The following is a 22,527-nucleotide window of genomic DNA, read 5'->3' on the forward strand; positions in this document are numbered from 1 at the left end:
ATGGAGAGAACCCAGGGCAAGGCTGGACACCGTGCGGGCGGGCCTGGCCGAACAGGAAACTGAGACTCAGCTGACCGTGGACTATGGCAGGGGTTGCCACGGTGGGAAAAACTCCCAGTCTTGCATGAGAGTTTGTTGGAAAGTGGGGCTGGAGCCCAGCAAACGAGCTGCAGTTTCCTCTCTGGCTCCTCCCCCACAGATAGTGTCGCAATGCAGCAAAGATGGGTGCCTTTCCCTGGAGAATACCTAAGGCCCTGCCCCCTTACAACTTAACAGGTGCGCTGAGACAAAGAAATGTGGCCCAAATGGAAGAACAGAGCAAAACGCCTGAGAAAGAGCTAAGTGATGAGGAGACGGCCGACCTCTCTGATGTGGAATTCAAAACACTGGTGATCAACATAACTGATTGAGCTTGGTCGAAAAATGAAAGAACAAATGAAGGCTACCTAAAGTCAAATAAAGCAAAAAATTCAGGGAACCAACAGTGACAAGAAGGAAACCAGGACTCAAATCAACTATCTGGAGCAAAAGGAAGAAATAAACATCCAACTGGAACAGAGTGAAGAAACAAGAAGTGAAAAAAAAATGAAGAGAGGCTTAGGAACCCCGGGACAATTTTAAATGTTCCAACATCTGAATTATAGGGGTGCCAAAAGAAGAACAAAACGAAGAAATTGAAATTTTATTTGAACAAATAATGAAGGAAAGCTCCCCCAATTTGGCAAAGGAAATAGACCTTTTCCAGAAAGTCCCAAAGAAGTTGGACCTAAAGAGGAACACACCAAGGTACATCATCATTAAGTTACCAAGATTAAAGGTAATGAGAGAATCGTAAAAGCAACAAGAGAAAAGGAGACAGTTACCTACAAAGGAGTTCCCATAAGACTATATCAGCTGATTTCTCAAAACACACACACACACACACACACAAACATTGTAGGCAAGAAGAGGCTGGAAAGAAGTATTCAAAAACATGAAAGGCAAGGAGCTACACCCAAGATTACTCTCTCCACCAAAGCTGTCATTTAGAATGGAAGGGCAGAAAAAGTGCTTCCCAGATAAGGTCAGGTTAAAGGAGTTGACCATCACCAAGCCCTTATTATGTGAAATGTTAAAGGGACTTATCTAAGAAAAAGAAGATCAAAACAATGAACAGTAAAATGACAAACACAACTGTCAACAATTGAACCAAAAAAAAAGATCAAAAACAAATAACTAAGCAAACAACTACAACAGGAACAGAATCAGAGAAATGGACATCATCACATGGAGAGTTTTCAGTGAGGAGGGGGAGGGGGAGAATTGGGGGGGGTACAGGGAATAAGCATAATTGGTAGGCATAAAATAGATGGGGAGAGGTTAGGAATGGGATAGGAAACACAGAAGTCAAAGAACTTATATGTACAACCCATGAACTATGGGAGGGGAATGCTGGAGGGTTGCGGGTTGCAGGATGGAAGGGGGATAAAGGGGGAAGATTGGGAAAACTGTAATAGCATAATCAATAAAGTATACTTTTAAAAAAGTAATTAAAACATTGGTCCTAGTGTAAAGGTAGACATAAAGGGAATAGATTGAAGACTTGATTTGGCAATGATTTCTAGGGTATGACACCAAATGCACATGTAATAAAACAAAAATGGACAAATTGGAACTCACATGTATTAACAGAAAGGGCAGCCTGTAGCATAGGAGAAGGTATTTGCATATCATCTGATAAGGGGTCAGTATACTTGAGTGTGTCAAGAAATCCATCAGCTCCACAAAAATACTGCTTAAAAAACTGGGCAAAGGACTCAAATAGACATTTCTCCAAAGGTGATATACAGATGGCCAATAAGCACATGAAAATATGGTTAACATCACTACTCGTTAGAGTAATGTAAGTCAGAGTCACAATGAGATGTTACCTCATACTCTTTAGAATGACTGCTTTCAAGATAAAACCTCAAAAACAAGTGTTGGAGAGGATGTAGAGAAAGTGGTGCCCTTAATCATTGTTGGGAGCATAAAATGGCTAGCTGCTAGGGGAAACAATATGCTAGTTCCTCAGAAAGTTGAAGAGAGATTTGCAAGCCCATGTTCATAGCAGCATCCACAACAGCTAAAAATTGAAAACAAATGTTTGTCATCAGATGAATAACCAAGGTGTTTATTCAGCCTTAAAAAGGAAAGAAATCTGTCATATGCCATATCGATGATCTTTGAGGACAAGCAAGTCACAAGGACATACAGTATGATTATACTTAAATGAAGTACTAAAGTAGTCAAATTCATAGAAACAGAGTCCTGTAGTTGGTGGTGGGAGGGGAAAATGAGTGTCGTGTAATAGGTATAGGGTTTTGCTGAATGGAAGAATTGGGGATATCTGTCGCCCAACAGTGAATGCACTTTATCATTACAGAAGTATATACTTAAAGTTGGTTAAAAGGGTGGATTTTACATTATGTAGTTTTACCCAGTTGAAAGTATAAATTGTAAAAGATAACCGAGCTACTTAACAAATACAGTAACCAAAAAGAGGCCATTGCATGTATATTTATAGCAGACTTACAAAGTAGACAAAAAGAGAAAAGGCATTATAGAACTAGAGTGTCCTTTTGTAATGATTACAAGTGAAGAATTCTGTCAGAAAAGTGTAACTTAAAATTTAATGTACTTTATATCAGATACTCAAACGTATGACGCAAAATTGATGGGAAAAATCCAGTCATGGTGAGTGATTTAACTTAGCGTCTAAGTAAACAGTAAAATATTAAAATTGTTTTTAGCATCAACTCTAACAACTACAGAATACATGTTCTTTTTGAGCATATCTATAGTACTTGGATGTAGTTTATAAAGCAAATTTCAAAGCAAGGCTACTACATAAAACACATGCGTAGTATTAAGTTAGTGTTTAAATTGAAAAGCAAAATAATAAAGCTGTATGTTTTAAAACAAAGATATATTTTAAATAACTCACCAATGAAGAAATCATAGTGAAGATAAGAAAATCTAAGTGGAATGATAACTGAATTTAAGAGGTACACCCAAAGATACAATCTTAAGTGTAAAAATGTATTGGAAAAAAACTCTTGAAATAAGTCAGTCCCCAGTTATTTACCTTTGCTCTATAAAAAGTTTTCCTGATATCTCAAAAGCTGTTGTAACACTGTGTGTGTGTGTGTGTGTGTGTGTGTGTGTGTGTGTGTTTCTGTTCTGTCTTCTCATTTTAGGGTTTCATACTGAAAGACCAGCCCCTATACAGCACTTGTTCATTCAGTCACTCAGCAGAGGAGATGAACAAGGGGCTGAGCTAACGTGCAGAATTGTATTCAGAGGTGCTGCTGGGTTGTTCTTGATGTACATCTGATCACATTCCATTGGCTGAAAGCAAATCATATGATTATGCCTGTGTGCTGGGGAGGTAGTATATTCTCAAAAGGCATGAAAGGTAATTACAGTGGGTGGGTATACATAATCCCATAACCTAACGGATGCAGGCTGTGAACAAGAATAGAATCTGTTACAGCTTTCAAGGAGCTATGGAAACTGCCCAAGAAGTCAAAGGAAATAATAAAAAGCAGAATTTAATTAGACTCAATGCAATGGAGGATTAATCATACCAACACTTAATTCATTGAAAATACTAAAATTTAGGAGGAAAAAATAGGAAAATATGCATATTACTGCTGCACTGAAGATAGGATGCAATTACTGTCCATAAAATTTTAGAAGGTATTTTAGAGTGATAATTTGAACATTTACATAGGAAATTTTCTAGACATACAGAACTTAAAAAACTGAATGGAAAACAGTTGCTCTAAACAAGTTTTTAAAATCTTTAAGCCTGAAGATAACTTGGCTCTATTAGCAAGTTCTAAAAGTTGGAATAAATCTAGCCATGCACAAATATTTCCAGTGAATAGAGCTAATAGTAAGGACTAAAATAGTTATTGAATTGGGGGGGGGAATAGAGACTACTTTACTAATTTCACGAGGAGAATATAACCTTCATACTGATAGGAGAACTCCAGTGTGCAGTCCTTGAGAATATACCGGTAAATGAGAATCAAGTATTACAAGTAATCCTACGTATAAATATTGTGAAACATAATTAGCAATCGGATCAGCACTGCATTGTTTAAAAATAGGTAACCACATTTTTATTTCAATAATGCAAGTTGTACATTAGAAAAATCAGTCAATAGAAAGACAGTCTGTTAGGGTACAAACCCTCCATCTTCTCAGATTGCCGACCATCCAAATAAAGTGCCCATAAAGATTTTAAAAAATCAGTCCATACAATTATGAACAGATTGAAGGAAGATTATGATCACTTTAATAAATGCAAAAAATTCATTTGATAAAGTCAACATGCATACATGAGATTTTAGCAACATAGGAATAAAAGCAAATATGGTTGGCCTCACAAAGTGTTTCTGCCAAATCCCATACAGAACAAACAGGACATTCGGAATAGTAAAATGTTGAAGCTAATCTTGTAATCACTGTCAAATCTATCAAATATGTTGAATACCTTTGTTAGACCAGTAATGCAAACAAAAAGATACAGCTTGAAAGAAAGAAGTAAAAGCTTACATAAATAGAAAACTCAAAAGTATTTTATAGGTGACTGATTAAATTAGTAAGTGCTTAATAAATTTCCAGGTAGTTATTTTAAATTCAGGAAATTTCTGCTTAGCAGAAGTTAGATGGAAATAGTAACTTTTAAGATCTTATTTTCTAATAAAACAGTAGTAAAAATTATGTATTTTCTATAGCTGCCATAAGAAATTAACACAGATTTGGTAGCTTAAAACAACACAGATTTAGTATTAATTTTTGTAGATACGTAGTCCAGGTAAGGTCAGCTGGTTTCTTTTCTCTAGATTTACAGGACTGACATCCGGGTGTTCATGTCTTGGCTATTACTGTAGGTTTTATGTGAGAATCACTTCCAAGTTCATTCATGTGGTTTGCAGAATTCAGTTTTTTATGGCTATGGGCAGAGAGGCCTCATTTTCTTTATGATTGTCTGGAGCCTCTCAGCTCCTTTAGGCCACCTGCATTCTTGGTCAAATTGCAGTCTTTAAATCAGCAACAGTGGGTGGAAGAGCCCCGCGTTGCATCTCTGACATTTCTTCTGCATCTCTCATGCCTGTGGTTGGAGAAAGTTCTCTGCATCATCTACAGTAATATCCCTATCTTAAGGTCACTTATTAGAGATATTTAAATCTGCAAAGTCTTTTTATGCCATGTATGTAATCACAGTTCCAGGAATTGGGATCTGGACATATTTGAGAGGCACTTCCGTCTACCATAGGGTAGGTCTTTAAAAGGATATAGCAGACTTTAAGGAGAGTATTATAATATTTGAAAAGTGTTAGTGAAGACATAAATAGGGAGAGAAATATAAAAACATGTGGTGAAAGAGGGTAATTTTCCCCAAATTGATTCAAAACTCAAATTCCAATAAGCATTTCAACAGATATGTTTTAAGAATTTGATAAGCTGATTTCTAAAATTTATACAGAAATGTATGGGACAAGATACTCATCACATTCCTAAAGGCACAACAACTTTTTTAGCAGATGAAAGGTATACGATAGATCATAGAAATGGTACAGGAAATCCAGAAACAGTTGTATGTACTGTATTTTTGGACTATAAGATGCACATTTTCTTTTTAACCACATTTTTTGCTTCAAAATTTTTTCCCCTATTTTCCTCCTCTAAAACCTGGGTGTGTCTGGGGTGCGCACCATAAGACACACCTAGGTTTTAGAGGAGGAAAATAGGAGAAACACCTTTGAAGCAAAAAAATGTGGTTAAAAGTGCGTCTTATAATCCAAAAATATGGTATATATTGCAGGCTTGGTAAATAACAGGTGGAATTGCCCGATCAAAGAGATCTAATTTTTAATATTGAATACGTGGTGCTGCAAAAGTTGCATAGGGAAAAGACAAAATTATAGGCCTCTGCCTTATAGTGTCAAGGGATAACAGTTAAATATCTTCATGATCTTAGAGTTGGGAAGGTTTTTGTAAGTGGACATAAACAGCACAGTTTTAAAGGGAAAGATTAAAAATGCACCACAAAGTATTTTTCATTAAACATCAATAAAAAAGTGGATACATAGTCTACAAAGTGATGAAAAGATGGTTTCTGTTAATGATTTGATAGGTGTTGTAACCATAATATGTATATAAAGAAGTACAAATTAATAAAAGATTCACTAAAAAAAGAAAAACTTGTTATATGATATGAACAAGCATTCTACAAAAGCAGAAACCCAAATTATTGAAACCATGAAAAGGTGTTTAGCATTAATCAAGAAGGTGCAAATTAAAAGTTTTAATGAAATATTTTATAAAATCTACATTAGCAAGGTTAAAACGTCAGATGGAAGTGTTTGAGAGTATTTGGAACAATAACTTTATTAACCTGTGTGGGGATAAAACATGTAAAACCATACCCTGTGCTCGCCATCTCTGCTCAGGAACATGCTGTTGAGTTGCATTGTTCAAATATGACAGCTATTAACCACATGGGGTTATTGCATCCTCAAAATGTGCCTAGTCTAAAATGAGATGTGCTCTAATTGTGCGCTATGGATTTTATAAGACTTCATAAAAAATAAAAGAATATAAAGTATATAAAATACCTCAATGATTTTTATAATTATTGCATGTGGAAATAATGTATTTGGTTAAATGAAATATTAACATTTCATCTTTTGAAAATTTTTTAGTGTAGCTACTGGAAAACTTGAAATTGTGCTTCTCATTATGTGTATATTTGACAGCACTGTCCTAGAGGAACTTAAACGTGTTCATCAGAAATACAACATTGAACAATAAAAAAAAATTAAGAAATAATAAAAAATTTAAAAAATATATGTAACAGTATAACAGAATTGTTCATTAATTCACAAATTGGAAGTAACCAAAATGCCCTTCAGCAATTGGCTAGATATGCTGTGGTATAGTAAACAATGGGATGCCATATACTAGTGAAAATGAACGACAGCTATACACATCTTCATTGATGAATCCAGGAAAGAATGCAGAGCACAAGAAGTTAAATAAGGTTACATACAGAGTATGATTCCATAAAGCTTAACAGGTCAAATCAAACTGTGTTTTTCAGGACTGTATGCATATATAGAAAGTAATACAAAGAAAAACCAGGGATAATTATCACAAGTCAGATTTAGGGTTGTTTTTGTGGGGAGGGAGTAGGACACAGGGGTTCTGATATGTTAACAGTGTTGTGTTTCCAATCGTTGTTACCCATGTTTGTTTAATACATTCTCCTGTATGGCACATGTCATAACAATACTATTTAAACAGTGGAGCACGGGTGGGGATGTGTGGGACAAGGCGCAGCGTGTTGAAGCTGACTTACTCACTTCTAGGAGCTGCAGGGTTGTTGCTCCTTGGGCTAAAGTCAAGGTAGGCCTAGCCTGTCTTTGTTTATTGTGCATCCAGTTATTTGTCATTCTGGCCAGTGGTCTCCTTGGGGGGATGTTGTGAACCTGTACAGTGTTGAAGGCTTTATTAACAGGATATACGGATAAGACTTTTCCATCCCAGAGATGCTGGGCCACTCAGATTGTCACTCATATTGCTGGCTTGCCTCTGGGCTTGTGAGGCTCAGGAATTGCTCACTCTCTCTCTCTCTCTCTCTCCTGATGCCTCTCTATAAGTAGAAATTTTAGTATGAATCTGCAGAACAAGGGGGAGAGACCATTACAACCAGTTTCTTAGTTGTTATATTCTCTGTCCAAGTTGCTTATGTGGAAACCCAAATGTCCTCAGGCTTTTGCCCGCAGCATTTCAGGAAAAAAATGCTTCAAGTTGGGTTCTTCTGAATTACATTGGCCAGGCAGTTCATCTCATCTTCAGGCTCATAGCATCTGTTCTTGCTCAGTATGCAGCTTTTGTCCAGTACTTCTTGGAGCATTACATGAAATTACCGCCTGTGGTTTCAGTGTCAGATCTTGGATTGACTGGATGTGTATTATATGAGAGAACATCTCCAGGTTCTGTGTAGCATGTGTAGCACAACTGGATGATCCAGACTGTCTGCAGGCACGTTATTGAGAGGCTACACTGAAGGTGGGCTCCCTCTCTTTTGCCTTGACCTGGACAGTGTTTTGGAGTTTGTGGAGCCCTTGAGCCTAGGAAGACCTGAGGACTGTCATCCACTCTGACTTTGCTGACCTTGCCGCTGCCTCCTGCTGCATCCCCCTTACAAATGCAGGCAGGCCCTTGTCTGTAGTAGATGCAGATGGTGAGAGGAACTTGTGTGAAGTCTTTGGTACGGAGCTGAAAATGAGGTACAGATTCACCAGGAGGTGCTACATCATCACCTGGCGGACAGAGACAGTGGCATCCAACTGACTTGGCAAGAGGAGAGTACCCAAAATTTCCCCTCACCCCACCAGAGAAGAACACCAAATGGAGAACCCTTTGGGCAAAGCTGGGGCCTATTCCTGACCACAAGTCAGTCCATGTACAATCTCCATGAAGTGCAATTCTGGACCAAAAAAGTAACTTCTCTGAATTTCAGATGGGGATCATTCTTGTCCTCTCTACCTCATAGCGTTGTAAAGACTTTCGGAAACTAAAAGACTCTGTCCCTCTCAACATCTTGTCAGGCTTCGTGTTAGGCTCTGCTAGGGAATCTGGAGTGTGTCTTACTGGAGGGCCTTATTCTATAGCATGGTCTAATTTTCAAATCCTATCTGGGTATCACTGATTGGTTAACAAGGGGCTTCTATTGTATTCTGGGTCTGTGTGTTCCATCTTGCAAACCTGTTGGACTTCTAGTGTGTTTCTTCAGCTCAGCCCCATAGCAGACACTTTTGGGTATGTCTCAGGGGGTCTTGTCCCCCCAAGTATGTGGCTCAGCCTTCAGCCAAGGAGTCCACAGTGCTGTGCTCCAGATTCCACTGCTTAATGGATACAATCATCTTTTAAAACAGGTTAATATTATTTATTGAATTTGACCATTTATGCATCCTAGGAAACATCAGTTCCATTTCTACATGTATATGTATATAGATACACAATTTAATTTACCACTAACAATGGCATGTGAGTTCCCATTGCACCATTCACGAAGTTTTAATATAGTGAGACTTTCTCATTCTATGAGTAACAGAAAATAATATTCACTGAAGTCAGTATAATGATAGCTCTGGAGAGAAGGAGGAGAATGTCACCAGACAGGTGCAAACAAGGAGCTTCTAAGGCATTTGCAGCATTCTGTTAATCTAGATGAAGGTGACAAGTAGTGTGCACTGTATTAATTTGTGTACTGTAGACATGTTTTATATATTTTACAATAAAACAATTACCGTGTTTTGCCATGTATAATGTGCATCCATGTTTTTGGTCCAAATTTTCAGGAAAAATCTTTCATTTTAATTTTTTAATTTGATTTTTTATTTATATTTAGGAACAAAACTGATTATCGTATTCCAGGGTATTATTTTGCATACAGGTATAATTGTTGCTTTCTAGAGTTACACTTCTAATGCAAAAGCAAAAATAAAAAAATTAAAGCCCTGGCCGGTGTGGCTCAGTGAATTGAGTGCCAGTCTGTGAACCAAAAGTTTGCTGGTTCGATTCTTAGGGCACACATGCCTGGGTTGGGGGCATGTGAGAGGCAACCATTCGATGTATTTCTTGCACATCAATGTTTCTGTTCCTCTTTCTCCCTCCCTTCCCCTCTCTCTTAAAATAAAATCTTCTTAAAAGGAACTAAAAACATTTATATAGATGTGGAATTAGGACTATCCATGTATAATGTACTCCTTATTTTCCCTCAAAAATCTGAGCAAAAAATTACACATTATACACGGCAAAATATAGTACTTTAAAGTAGCTGGCTGAAGAATTTTGAGAGTTGCAAGTTGGCATAATCAAGAGAGACATTATAAAGAGGAGTTGGGCTTGAACTAGACCCTGAGTAATGGATATTTATTATATATAGCAAAACATTGAATCTAGAACCCACTATTTTTCTAAATACTCCCAACCAAAAAAAAATGACACAAAAATAACTTCCATTGGAAGACATTCTTCTTGACTTCAGTTTCTGTCGTGTTCATTCGATCCATTCATTTACTTTACAGATATTTGGGTGCCTGTGAAGTGCCGAGCAGCGTTAGGCGCTTGTGTACAGTGTTGAGGAAAATAAAAAGTCCCTGCTGTCATGGAGTTTGCAGGTCCAAGGTCCTTTATGTTTCCCCTGTCTGTTGAGCTGGGACTAGGAACCTCTTTTTTTATTTGGTGTAAGGTATGTGCTAACCCTAAACAACTGAGTCCTCCTTTCTTGCCTTTTTCCTAGGATTCTCTCTCTCTCTCTCTTTTTTTTTTTTTTTTTTTTTTTTTGGCTTAGTTTCTGTGGCAGAGGTTTTCTTCCTTTTCACCACCGCTAGGACAATTATTGAAAAAATTTCCCCCTTGATAACTTCTATTAAAATTTCTACCCTTTGATGCATGCCAGAACATTGTCTTGGTTTTCAGGAAGTATTTGGCAATGTACAAAATCAAAACAGGAAATACATAGTCCAGCTGAGGAAGGTAGCCAGTTGGCTTGATTTTTGAAAGGGGAAAATGGAGAAAAGAGCGGTGAGAGCAGAAAGTAGCCTCTGGACCTGTGAGTTAGCAATCAAATAAATACTAGGGCCTTGTGATTATTTCTAAGGACAGTGGCTGATGAAAATCTTGTGTTTCAAAGAAAGTGGGTTGAACAGTGACCAAGAATTCAATATTAAAGCTATTTAATAAGTCAAATAAAAAACAAATTAGTTTCTAAAACTATCTCCTTCAAAGTTAGTATTACAATTAGCTATTACACTGTAATCTCTGTAGTTTTTATAGCGCAGTACAGATGTACTTAATCATATCCTGATAAAGGTATAACTACATGTGTGATAAAGTAACATAGAACTATATAGATAGATGCATTTGTGATGTCAGTTTAACTGTTTTAATTTTGTGCTGTAGTTAGGTAAGATACAGCCTTCGGAGGGAACTGAGTGGAAGGTGCACTGGCCCTCTCTGTACTGCTTTTCCAGCTTCCTGTGAACCTGTAATTATCTCAGAAAATCCAGAATTTTAAATATGTAGCCACTCTGGTAGATGTGTTATCTCATTGTGGTTGTAATTTGCATCTCTCTGATAACTAATAATACTGAACCCCTTAATATATTTTGTTTGGATAGCTTCTCTTGTGAGGTGATTATTCAATTCTGTCGCTCATTTTTATAGAGTTTCTTTCTCTTACTGATTTGTAAGAGCATCCACCGTGTAACTCACCTTTTCAATCTCATATTGTGTCTTCTGGTGAAAAAAACTGTTTAATGTAATACATTTTTATCAATCATTTCCTTTATTCTGTTTTTCTTGTTTAGCAAGCCTTCCCTACTTAAATATCTTGGAGGTAGTATCTTCTAGAAATTTATTTTGACTTTCACATTTAGAACTACAGTAACCTTCGAATTTATTTTTTTGTGTATGGTGTAGGGGTAAATGTGCATTCTGCAGATGTTGGGTGTACTTAATGTCTAGTTGAGCCAAGTTTCTTAACTATTCTGTAGAGCTATGAACTTTTGTCATCTTTGGACCACACTGGAAGAAGAGTTGTCTTGGGCCACACATTAAACGCACAAACACTAACAAAAACAAACAAACAAACAAAAATCTCACAATGTTTTAAGTAAATTTATGATTTTGTGTTGGGCTGTATTTATAGCCATCCTGGGCCGCATGTGGCTAGCAAGCTGTGACACCCCTGTGAGTGAATCTCATAAAGATAGTTTTACATAAAAGAAGCCATGCAGCATGATTCCATTTTCATAAATTTGACAAATAGGCAAAATGAATCCACAGTGTTGAAGTCAACACATTGCTTATCTTGAGGGAGAGCGGGAGGGGAGTGCTGGGAAGGCACATGAAGTGTACTTCCAGGTGCTAGTGATGTCTTCACCTGAATGGTGGTTACACAGGTCTGTTCACTTCCAACTACTACTCACTGAGACGTATACTTATGGTTTATACACTTCTCTAGTGTGTGCGTGTATACGGATATATGTATGTTATGTCTTAATGAATTAGTTTTAAATGTTGAAAACAAACAGAAACCTACTGTGTTTCCATCAGGGTAAAAACTATGTTATTTGTCTCTGGCATATGATAAATGTAAAATGTGTTTATTGAAGTGAGAGTTGCTAATAGCAAGCTCTGTAGCTAGATTAAGGAACAGTGAGGAGTAATGATTCTGAATTAGCTTGAAGAGCTTATTGGAGACTTTTGGGAAAGCAGTTTCGGTAAATGGGTAAGAACTGAAGTAATCATTGAAGGCATTTTCATGAAAAGAAGATAGCTTCTGGTCTAAAGGTGATTAGGATCTAGTAAATGGTGTGACAGCTCAAGTAACAATTCATGTTCAGAGATAGAAAGAAAAGATCATTCGGTTAACTCTTAAGAGCAAAGTACTACAACTGTTTTGTAATGATGCTATTTAATTTGGTTCATCTGAAAACTACTTCTGCTATTTTTTTTTAACTTGCTTAAACCCTCTGGATGTTGCTCTGCAAAGGATTAGAGATCCATTAGCACTGAGTGGTGTAGATGGGACATAGGGTTTTGGGGTGGGAGCTGGGTTGGGGGGAGGATACAAGCAATGGCAGAGTGCAAGCAGTCCCTCTTTTTTTTATTCCACAGCTTAGGCCAGACGTGGGTGGTCTTCACACAGCATGGCCGTGTGGCCTTCCAGTAGAGAATGGCCTCCACCTCCCCGATGCTGTACGTATATGGAGGCCAGGGCAGAGGACAGCTGAGGGGCCACGGAACAATAGAAAGGGGAGGCCTCAAGGGCCCCAGGGGCAGGGATTCTTGCGGGGAGCTGGCAGCTCAGACCTATTGGGCCTCTTTGCTGCTAACCTCATAAAAAGGGTTTGGAACTGAACCTTCAGGGCCGTCTAGATTTACCTTTTATTACATGTTTCCCTGAAAATAAACAGGTAGAAAATAAAGCGAAAACTTCTTCACCTGGTGTTAAACATCTAGTAGCTTTCTCCAACTTATCAGGCCTTTTTGCAGCTGGTTCTTCACAAATTTCTTTCATTGGATTACTTTCTAATAAATGATTGCTTACTCCAAGCTTCTCATCTTTGCTCACATTGCCTAATTTACGATTCTTTTTTCTCTAAATTCTCACTCTTCAAGAGCTGCCTTGGTCCCATCTCTTCTGTGATACTTCCCTGATCTCAATTCTTATACCGAATGTTACTACTTTTCATGTACTGCCTAGTATTAGCTTTTATGTGTACTGCGTTTCCTTCTTTCTAACTTGTAAATTCTTTATGGGTAGGGAACATGTATTGGATTACTTAGTAACCTTTATAATAACCTAGTGGTCTAGTGTGTAAATGCTCAGCAAATAATTAATGCTTAGAATGTATGCTCTTAAAATGTATTTTAAATATAATATTTCAGGATTCTCTATGCCTCTTTAGACTCTGAATACTGTGATTAAGTGAAATGCTAGATTCTTTATTAGAACATCTTTTTACTCTGTTGCATTTAATCCCTGTTTTAAAAACTCATTTTTTGAGGTTGGTATCAATTATTGTCTGTTGGTTACACTGTCAGCCAGTTTAGTAATTAGATTCCTCCATTCTACTTCAGCAAGAAGTTGAGAACTTTAAGAAGCTAAATCTCATTAGTAAAGAGCAGTTTGAAAACCTAACACCTGAACTTCCTTTTGAGCCAAACCAAGAAGTTCCTGTAGCAACTTCGCAGTCCAGGCAAGGTACGTAAATAAATGCTTTTGTGTAAGTGTCTGAATACTATCAAAGCAGTTCTCAATTGTTTTAAAGTTTGCTCCTTTATTTATTGAAAACATGTAGGTGTCTGGTAAAAGGCTAGAATTTTAGATTCAAATTTTTATTTCTCTTTGGGTGAACTTGAAAACATAAAGTTGTAAAAATATAGATTGTAAAGTTGGTAAGACAGCCTTGTAGTAAATGGACACAGTTTAAATCCCACCTTACTCTTCTTTTCTTTATGAAGAAGGATATGTTTATTGATTTTAGGGAGAGAGAGGAATGGAAAGGGAGAGAGACACTGATGTGAGAAACATCGATTGGTTGCCTCCCGTACGCGCCCCGACTGGGGGTCAAACCCACAACCTAGGCATGTGCCCTGACTGGGGATTGGGCCCTTCACCTTTTGGTGTATGGGACAATGCTCCAATCATCTTGGAAGATGCTCCAGCCATCTTGGACGATGCTCCAAGCCACACCGTCCAGGGCTCCCACCTTACTCTTGGTGAATGGGCAGGTATTCACAAAGGTGACATAGGAGCCACGTGTTACAACACCAGCCCAAACCCAAATGCTTACTTAAAAGTAGGCAGAGTCAGTTGGTTCTGTATGTGTGTCTCTTGATTTTGAGACTGCGGGGAATGTTTCTCTTCTCAAAATAAAGAGAATTTTTCAGCGACTTGCTGATTTTTAAAAATATACCTCTGGCTTATTCTTTTGTTTTAACATATTAGCTTTGTATGAACACGTAAATACATTTGAAATAATCACAAAGTTCATCTGCCCTTTTCAGGCAAGTGTGATTTTGCTACAGTCTTTTCTGAAGTCAGGTTAAAGAAAATTAATTTGGAAAACTTTGAACTTATATAAAAATAGAGCAAATTATATATGAAAAGCCCCATATACTTATTACCTAACCGTTAGCTACTTTATTATACTGTAGTCAATTTTGCTTCATCTCAATGCCCCTCATTTCTCTTTACCTTGAACTTTATTCTTTTGAAGCAAACTCCCAATCATATTATTCATATTTTTTATCCCTAATTATTTTTGTATGGGAGGGAGAAAGAGAGGGAGAAAAACATCAATGTGTGGTTGCCTGTCCTGTGCCCCCAACTGGGGACTTGACCCGCAACCCAGGCATGTGCCCTGACTAGGAATCGAACTGGTGATTCTTTGGTTCACAGGCCAGCACTCAATCCACTGAGCCATAGCAGCCAGGGCAGTAACACAATAATTTCTCAATATCAAATAATTAGTTTTCAAATTTCCTCATTCATTATGTGTTTAAAAAAATTAATATCCATTTAAGTTCCAAACATGGCAATAGGTTGATAGGGCTTTTTTAGTCTGGAGGTTTATACTATTATTTTTCCTTGCAATTGTTGAAGAAACAGGATTGTTTATCCTGTAGAATTTTTCACATTGTGGATTTTACTGATTGCATCGTCCTGGGTTCATTCAGCCTGTTTTCTGGTCCTGAATTTTCTGTAAGTATTATTTTGATACAAAGGCTTGATCATATTGAGGGTCAGATTTTTGCATTTAATATATATTTTTAAAGGAAGATTTTCTTTTCATTGATCTGTATTTTTCCCAGCTGTGTTACTTTCAGCTCTAATCTTTAATACTTCTTTCTGCTTGGTTTGGGTTTATTTTGCTACCCATTTTCTAGTTTCTTAAAATAGAAGCATAGATAATTGACTTGAGAACCTTGTTTTCTATTACAAGCAATTAATGCTACAAATTTGAAGCACTGTTTTAGGTGTGTCTCACAGATTTTGGTATATTTTCATTTTCATTCAGTTCCAAATATTTTCTAACTTATTTTGTATTTTTTCTTTTACCCATCAGTTATTTGGAAGTGTTTATAATTTCTTTATATTTGGATATATTCCTGATACGTTTTTAAAGATTTTATTTATTTTTAGATAGAGGGGAAGGGAGGGAGAAAGAGAGGGAGAGAAGCATTGATTTGTTGCCTATTATAGGTGCCCTGACCTGGGACTGAACCTGCAACCCAGGCATGTGCCCTGACCCGAAATTGAACTAGTGCCCATTTGCTTTACAGGACGAACATTTTCAGTCAGCCTCAACACTGCACTTCCTTTGAAGTGACCAGTGGTCTGTGTTCTGTCTGTATGTTTTAGTACTTCCCAGAAGTTTTATATAAATGGAATAATGTATCTGGCTTCTTTCAGTAAATATATTTTGGAGGTTAATCCGTGTTGTGGCTTATGTCAGTACTTTGCTCCTTTTTATTCTAAGTAATATTCTGTAACATGGACATGACACAGTTTGTTTATTCAGTTGATGAATATTTGGGTTTTATCCAGTTTTGGCTATCATGAAAAATGTTGTTTTGAACATTCATATACAAGAGATATCCCATGATTTTGATTTAAAAGAAGTTATCATATCTAGATGATATTCATGTGTCATGTGAGGCTTGTACCCGGTTGAAGAAACAACTTTAATATGTTCTTCTTTCTCAATCTACTGTAAATATTTTATACTTGTTATTCTCTTAACTACTTTTTGATAATATGTCAATGTATTATAAATTTGTTTATGATATGCTGTAAAATACTTCTTTTGAGATAACAAAAGTACTTTATAGATGGGTAAATTCTTACTGAGTTAAGCCTGATGTAAAATAAATGTAAAACTGGAATCTCACTTTTTAATAGGAAAATGTTGAGATATAAATGAAAATAGGGAGAGCTATGTAGCCCCTGTGTACTTATCCCACCTAATTTCAACAAGTGTTAATAGTTGGATATTCGTTTCTCATCTGTACCTTGTCCCCCATCTGCTTCTGGTATTTCATATTGACTCTCAAACACATCATTCCTTCTACAAATATTCAATGTATGTTGCAAATTATTATATATAAATTTTCATGATACCATTATTTCACATAAAATAGCATTAATTTCTTAACATTACTACCCAGTTTATGTTTGGTTGTCCATGATCACACGAAATAGATTTTCTCCAAATTGGTTGTTTGAATGTGGACCAGACAAGGTACACACATCGCATTTGATTGATAAGACCATTAAGTCTCTCTTAGTCTACACTCATTTCTCTTCTTTTGTTTTTCTGTTTTTCTCTTCTTTTGTTTTTCTGTGCCCATGATTTGTCAAAGAAACAGGTTAATTTGTATAGAATTGCTTATGATTTACTTGATTGTATCCTCATATCATTTAATGTTTGTTTTTATTCCTCTGTTTCTTACGAACTAGTATTTAGACATAGAGGCTTTAGTACACTCAGGATTTTTCTTTTCCTGGTGGCCAGACTATTTCTTAGGATGTGATGTTTACTTCCTACTGCATCATATGCCTTCTAGGCTCCTTTTGCTGGTGTTTTGATTGATCATTAGGTTCAGATGTTATCAGCCTGATTCATTCATCATAGAGTTTCCCTTCAACTTTTTTTTTAAGACTTTTCTTTTTGAGATCAGTTTTAGGCTCACAGCAAAATTAAAATGCAGGCACAGAGTTTTCCCACGTACTCTCTGCCCCCAACTTGCTTGGCCATCACCCATCGGGGGATGGGTGTTGTTTCCCCCTAGCAGCCTCCCACATGAGAGTCACAGTCAGTGACCCTGCATGGACTCGTCAAAATTGCCCCAAGTCCACAGTCTGCATTAGTGTTTTCTCTTGGTATTGCACATTCTGTGGCTTTGAACAAATTTACATTGACGTGTACCCATTATTACAGTGTCGTACATAGTATTCTCACTGCTCTAAAAGTCACCGTAAGCCAGTAGTTTACATTGGTTTCACTCTTGGAGTTCTGCATCCCTCGAGAGTCATGTATCTACCGTGATATTATCATACAGAATAGTTTCACTGCCCTAAAAACCCCGTTTTGTCTGTTCACCCTCCCCCCACCCCAAATCACTGGCAGTCACAGATCTTTTTACTGTCCGTAGTTTCCATTTCCAGAATGGCGAATAGCTGAAACCACACAGTACTCAGCCTTGTCAGATTGGATGCCTACACTTAGTTATATGCATTTAAGGTTCTTCCATGGTTTTTCGTGGCTTGATAACTCATTTCTTTGTTGCACTGCATAATGTCCCATTGTCTAGATACACCACAATGTATTTATGACCTACTGAAGGTTGCCTCCAGGCTTGGGCAGTCATGACTAGGGCTGCTGTAAACGTCCATGTGCAAGGTTTTGTGTGGAAGTAAGTTTTCAGCTCCTTTGGGTAACTAGGAAGGAGGGCAGTTGCTAGATTGTGTAGTGAGAGTATTTTTACTTTTGTAGGAAATCGCCAGACTGTCTTCCATGCTGGCTGTACTGTTTTGCATTCCCATCATCGAAGAATGAAAGTTCATTCCTATTGCTCCACATCCTCTCTGGCATTTGGTGTCATCAGTGTTCTGGATTTTGGCCATTCTAATAGGTGTGTTGTGGTATCGCGTGTTAATTTACATTTCCCTGACGACATACGATGTGGAGCATCTTTTTATCGCTTATTTGCCATTTTTATATCTTCTGTTCAGATCTTTGATCCATTTTTAAATTTGAGGGGTTTGTTTTATTTTTGAGTTTAAAGAATTCTTTGTTTATTTTGGATAACAGTGCTTTATCAGCTGTGTCTCCTGCGAATATTTTCTCTCAATCTGTGCCTTGTCTTCTCATTCTCTTAGCAGTGCTGCTTGCAGAGCAGACATTTTTAATTTTAATGAAGTCCAGCTTATCAATTATTTCTTTCATGGATCGTGGCTTTGTTGGTGTTGAATTTCCCTTCAACATTTTACCAAATGATCGTGGGCAGTCACTGTGAATATTCCCCAGATCTTCTGTTTCATTCAAGTTGCAAGCAGGTCCTTGAATAATGTCATTTCATGCAACATGAATTTGTCATAATGTTGGTGAGATACCATAGAAACTTAACTCTTGTTCATATCCATTAGCTTGTGCTAAAAATGGTTTCATTATGTTGTTTCAATTAAAGTTGAAGAACCTATCAGTGATATTAATTGTGGACTTAAAATAGTCTTTTTGTATCATTCCTTCTGTATTTCTTACCTTTAATTCTTTGCAGAATATTCTTTTATCAATTTTTTGTGGTTACCCTGATGCTCAATTTTTACAGGAAAGAAAGAGTAGTAATTTATTTCTTTTTATTCTGTTTATCAGTTTTTAGAATAATGAGTTAGTGCCTCAGCAACCTACAAATAGGATTAAGGTTTAAAGTACCCTTATGAACTTATGGAGCTTATTTACTTGATGTGTTTAGTTCATTTCAGTCATGATTTTTAGTGGTCAGATCACTTCATTTTACTGGGTGGGGGCGTCCCCTAACATTTTCTGTTGTATCCTCATGACCTAAGCTAGTATTTTCTTTAGTAACGCCACTGCTGTCTGGCTCAAGATTTCCTAGGCCTGTATTACACTTTGTGTTCCACACCTTACTTCCTTTAGAGACCAAGTCAGTGGGCAATGGAATTTAGAGACTACAGTCAGGTTGCTAGTAACCGTATTGTTTCTAGGTTGTTATTGCTCCTAGAGCTTTAACAGAAGCACTGGATTTTACATACATTTCAGTACAGGAGCATGTTTTTATCTTTTTTGCGGGGGGACAAGGTAAAACAGCATTAACACGGTTCAGTGAAGCTGATCAGTCCCTTGGTGGGGACACACTTTCCCCGGGTGGTTTTGTAGGCACTGCTGTACTAACCTAAGACTGCAGCCCTTGCTCTCAGGGAGGCTCTGGACTGGGCCTTAGCGTTTAATGGGGTGATATGTAGAAAATAAGTTTCTATTTAATAAACAATAAATGGATAAAATGCAGAAGTAGCAACATCGGGAAAGTCTTATACTTTGTGATAAAGAGGCAAGACTTTGACAAGAGGCAAAAGAGAAAAACACTTGAGAGAGTTTAGGCAGAAATTCAGAATGACCTAATTTGCTTCTCAGAATGGTCATTCTGGTAACAGGAAAATGGATTAGGAGGGCAGGTGACAACAGAGGGAGAGGAGGTAATAGAGGGGTAAGTTCACTTCTGAGCTTACAAACTTGTGTCTGGAATAGTGCTTAGCATATAGTGGGCACTCGGTATTTGTTGAATGAATGGACAAAAGGCTATTGTGTTCATCTAAACAAGTTGTCAAGTCTGAAGAAAAGTCATACAGAAAGGGAGCCTACATTGTTGCCACTCCTACTTGAGTCATGTGCCTGCTTACTTAGTATCTTACTGTAGGATTTCCACAAACTAATTAGTGAATCAACCCAATAGAAAAATAGTCAAAGGATGTGAATGGCAAGCTCATGAAAGGGGAAATCTGAGTGATGACTATACATATGAAAATATGCTTCACTACAAATATTTAAATCTCACATGATGGAAGAGTACTTAGAAGTCTGAACAAAAACCCAGTCTTTTTTTTTTAAGTGTGATTCAGTTTGTTTTTTTTTTTAAAGATTTATTTGTTTTTAGAGAGGGAAGGGAGGGAGAAAGAGAGAGAGAGAGAAACATCAATGTGTGGTTGCTGGGGATCATGGCCTGCAACCCAGGCATGCACCCTGACTGGGAATCGAACCTGCGACACTTTGGTTCCAGGCTCGGGCTCAATCCACTGAGCTACGCCAGCCAGGGCAAAAACCCAGTCTTGACCAAGAGAAATTGCTGGGACTTTTGCATGCCGCTGGTGGGATTATAAATTGGTAAAGCCTCTATAGAAAGCAGCTTGTAGTCAGCATTCAGTAAGTCAGAAGATGCTTTTCACATTTGTCTCAGCATTTCCACTTTGGACATAAACACTAGAGAAATGCTCACACTTGTGCCAGGAGACATGTTCAACAATCTTTATAGTAGAATTCTTTGTTATAAAAAAAATTTGGAAAGAACATAAATGTGGATCTTCAGGAGAGTAGATATATTTTAATATATTTGTATAATAGCATAATATTCTACAGTAATATGAATAAACCAAAGCTATTCAATTAGAACTTAAATATTTAAGTCACTAACAAATATTGACTGAAACGCTTTCAAAATGATGTCTCATATAAAGTTAATTATGCAGAATAATGTTATTACATTACATGTATAATAATAGATAAAAATGTCCAATTTAAGACATTTCAATATGTCTTATCTATGAGGAGGAAAAGTAAAATGTGGTTAGGGAAGGTTAGGCAGTGGGCTCCAGGCTATTTTTCTCTTAATAAAAAATGTCAGAGACAGCAAAATTAAAATTTAGAAAAGCTAGGTAGTGTGTAGACAAGTGTGTCTGTTTATTTTTAATATATTTAAAATGTTTCTAATGACGAAATCCTTTGAGAGTAGAGACTTTAAGAATATTCTTTTTCTCAAAGTAAAATACTTTGTCCTAGAATCGAAATACTTTTTAATAATGTTTTACTTTTTCAGATTTGACTGATTAAGTAGCTCAGAAGCTCTTTGTTGTTTCAGAAGTATCTGCAGCAGCAGCGGCCTGCTCGCCGCCAACAGCAGTTCCAGAGCCCCCTGGAGCGCACCCCACGAGGACACCCAGAGCACCTCGGACACCCCGGTTACAAGACCCAAACAAAACACCACGATTTTATCCTGTTGTTAAAGAACCAAAAGCCGTTGATGTAAAGGTACACAAAACAAGCAGGAATAGAGGGTCTGCACTTTGTATCCTTTAACATTACAAAATGAGGCTTTCTAGTTTCTGTCATATTCAAAGACATATATTTTAGATTGTGAAAATTTGTTAAAAAAAGGATATGTTTACCGTAGTGATGTTTTCTCAGATTAAGGAATAACTTCTTTACAGTTGGATAGTATAATTGAAGATCATCAGAAGGTGTAGTGAAGAATTATACTAAGTTGTATTTCCTTTAATCCTTGGGTTGAAACCTAGTCAAGGGCCTTGTTTGTAACTTGTATGTGATATGTTTGAGTTTTGTGACTTCATATGATTTCATAATGTGTCATCCACAGTAGGAAAATGTTGGAGTTGGTTTGCAGTCAGAGGGTTTTAATTTACTTGTGAAGTTCGCACCCCTGGAAGTAATTGCAATGTTTGACTTTTCTTTAGAGTCCAAGAAAGAGAAAAACAAGACATAGTACAAATCCCCCCCTGGAGTGTCATGTCGGTTGGGTGATGGATTCCAGAGATCACGGACCCAGAGCATCCTCTGTCAGGTACTACACTTGCCAGACATTGCTTTGTTCTTGATTGTGAGTTTGATGAAAATAGTTAGTAATTAGATATTTATAAACAGTTAAACATGAATTTGTTAGCAAATAATAGAACAATGAAAATACTAAAAAGAAACCAAAGAAGGAAAAGTAAATGCTTTTGGATGATCTGATGTTTTTTCTAGTCTTTTTCTGATAAATTTGATTGACCTATATTCCAGTTTACTGATTCTTTCCTCAGCTCTGCCTTGTCCAGTGTGCTGATAAGCCCATCAAAGGAACTCTGCTGATACCTGTGTCATCTGCAGTTTTTCCCCTAATCTCTAACTGACTCCCTCACAGGAGTGGGGCTCCTGAGCCTGTCCGTACCCCACATTTCTCAGCAGTTTGGGGTACTGTCTGTACCCCACATTGCCCTCTGTTGTGCAGCAGGAACTCTCCTTTCTCTTATCTCTCACTGCCCCTCCTTGTAAAAGGTCTTTTTTTCTGGCTGTTTGTGGTGTGTGTCAGTAATGGTTCTGTCATTGTAGTGAAATTATT

General features: G+C 37.2%; 1 protein-coding gene across 13 annotated transcripts in view; it reads left to right on the plus strand.

Annotated features, from left to right (window-relative positions):
- Nucleotides 1-22,527, plus strand: part of LARP1B (La ribonucleoprotein 1B) — a 69,560-nt gene that overhangs the window by 38,791 nt on the left and 8,242 nt on the right. For 5 of the 13 annotated variants that reach the window (XR_004904564.1, XM_036031808.1, XM_028519588.2 and 2 more), the window contains exons 12-15: nt 12,727-12,807; nt 13,693-13,816; nt 21,271-21,440; nt 21,884-21,990. Coding sequence is in view for 10 of the 13 variants with exons in the window: in XM_036031808.1 (XP_035887701.1) it covers nt 12,727-12,807; nt 13,693-13,816; nt 21,271-21,440; nt 21,884-21,990 (482 nt within the window). In the remaining 3 variants the exon portion in view is untranslated. Of the gene's footprint in view, nt 1-10,130; nt 10,283-12,726; nt 12,808-13,692; nt 13,817-21,228; nt 21,441-21,883; nt 21,991-22,527 lie in introns of those variants that run through there. The other 8 variants (XM_036031802.1, XM_036031806.1, XR_004904565.1 and 5 more) reach the window with 7 other exon arrangements.

This window comes from Phyllostomus discolor, chromosome 8 (assembly GCF_004126475.2).
Source record: "Phyllostomus discolor isolate MPI-MPIP mPhyDis1 chromosome 8, mPhyDis1.pri.v3, whole genome shotgun sequence".
Lineage (NCBI taxonomy): Eukaryota > Metazoa > Chordata > Mammalia > Chiroptera > Phyllostomidae > Phyllostomus > Phyllostomus discolor.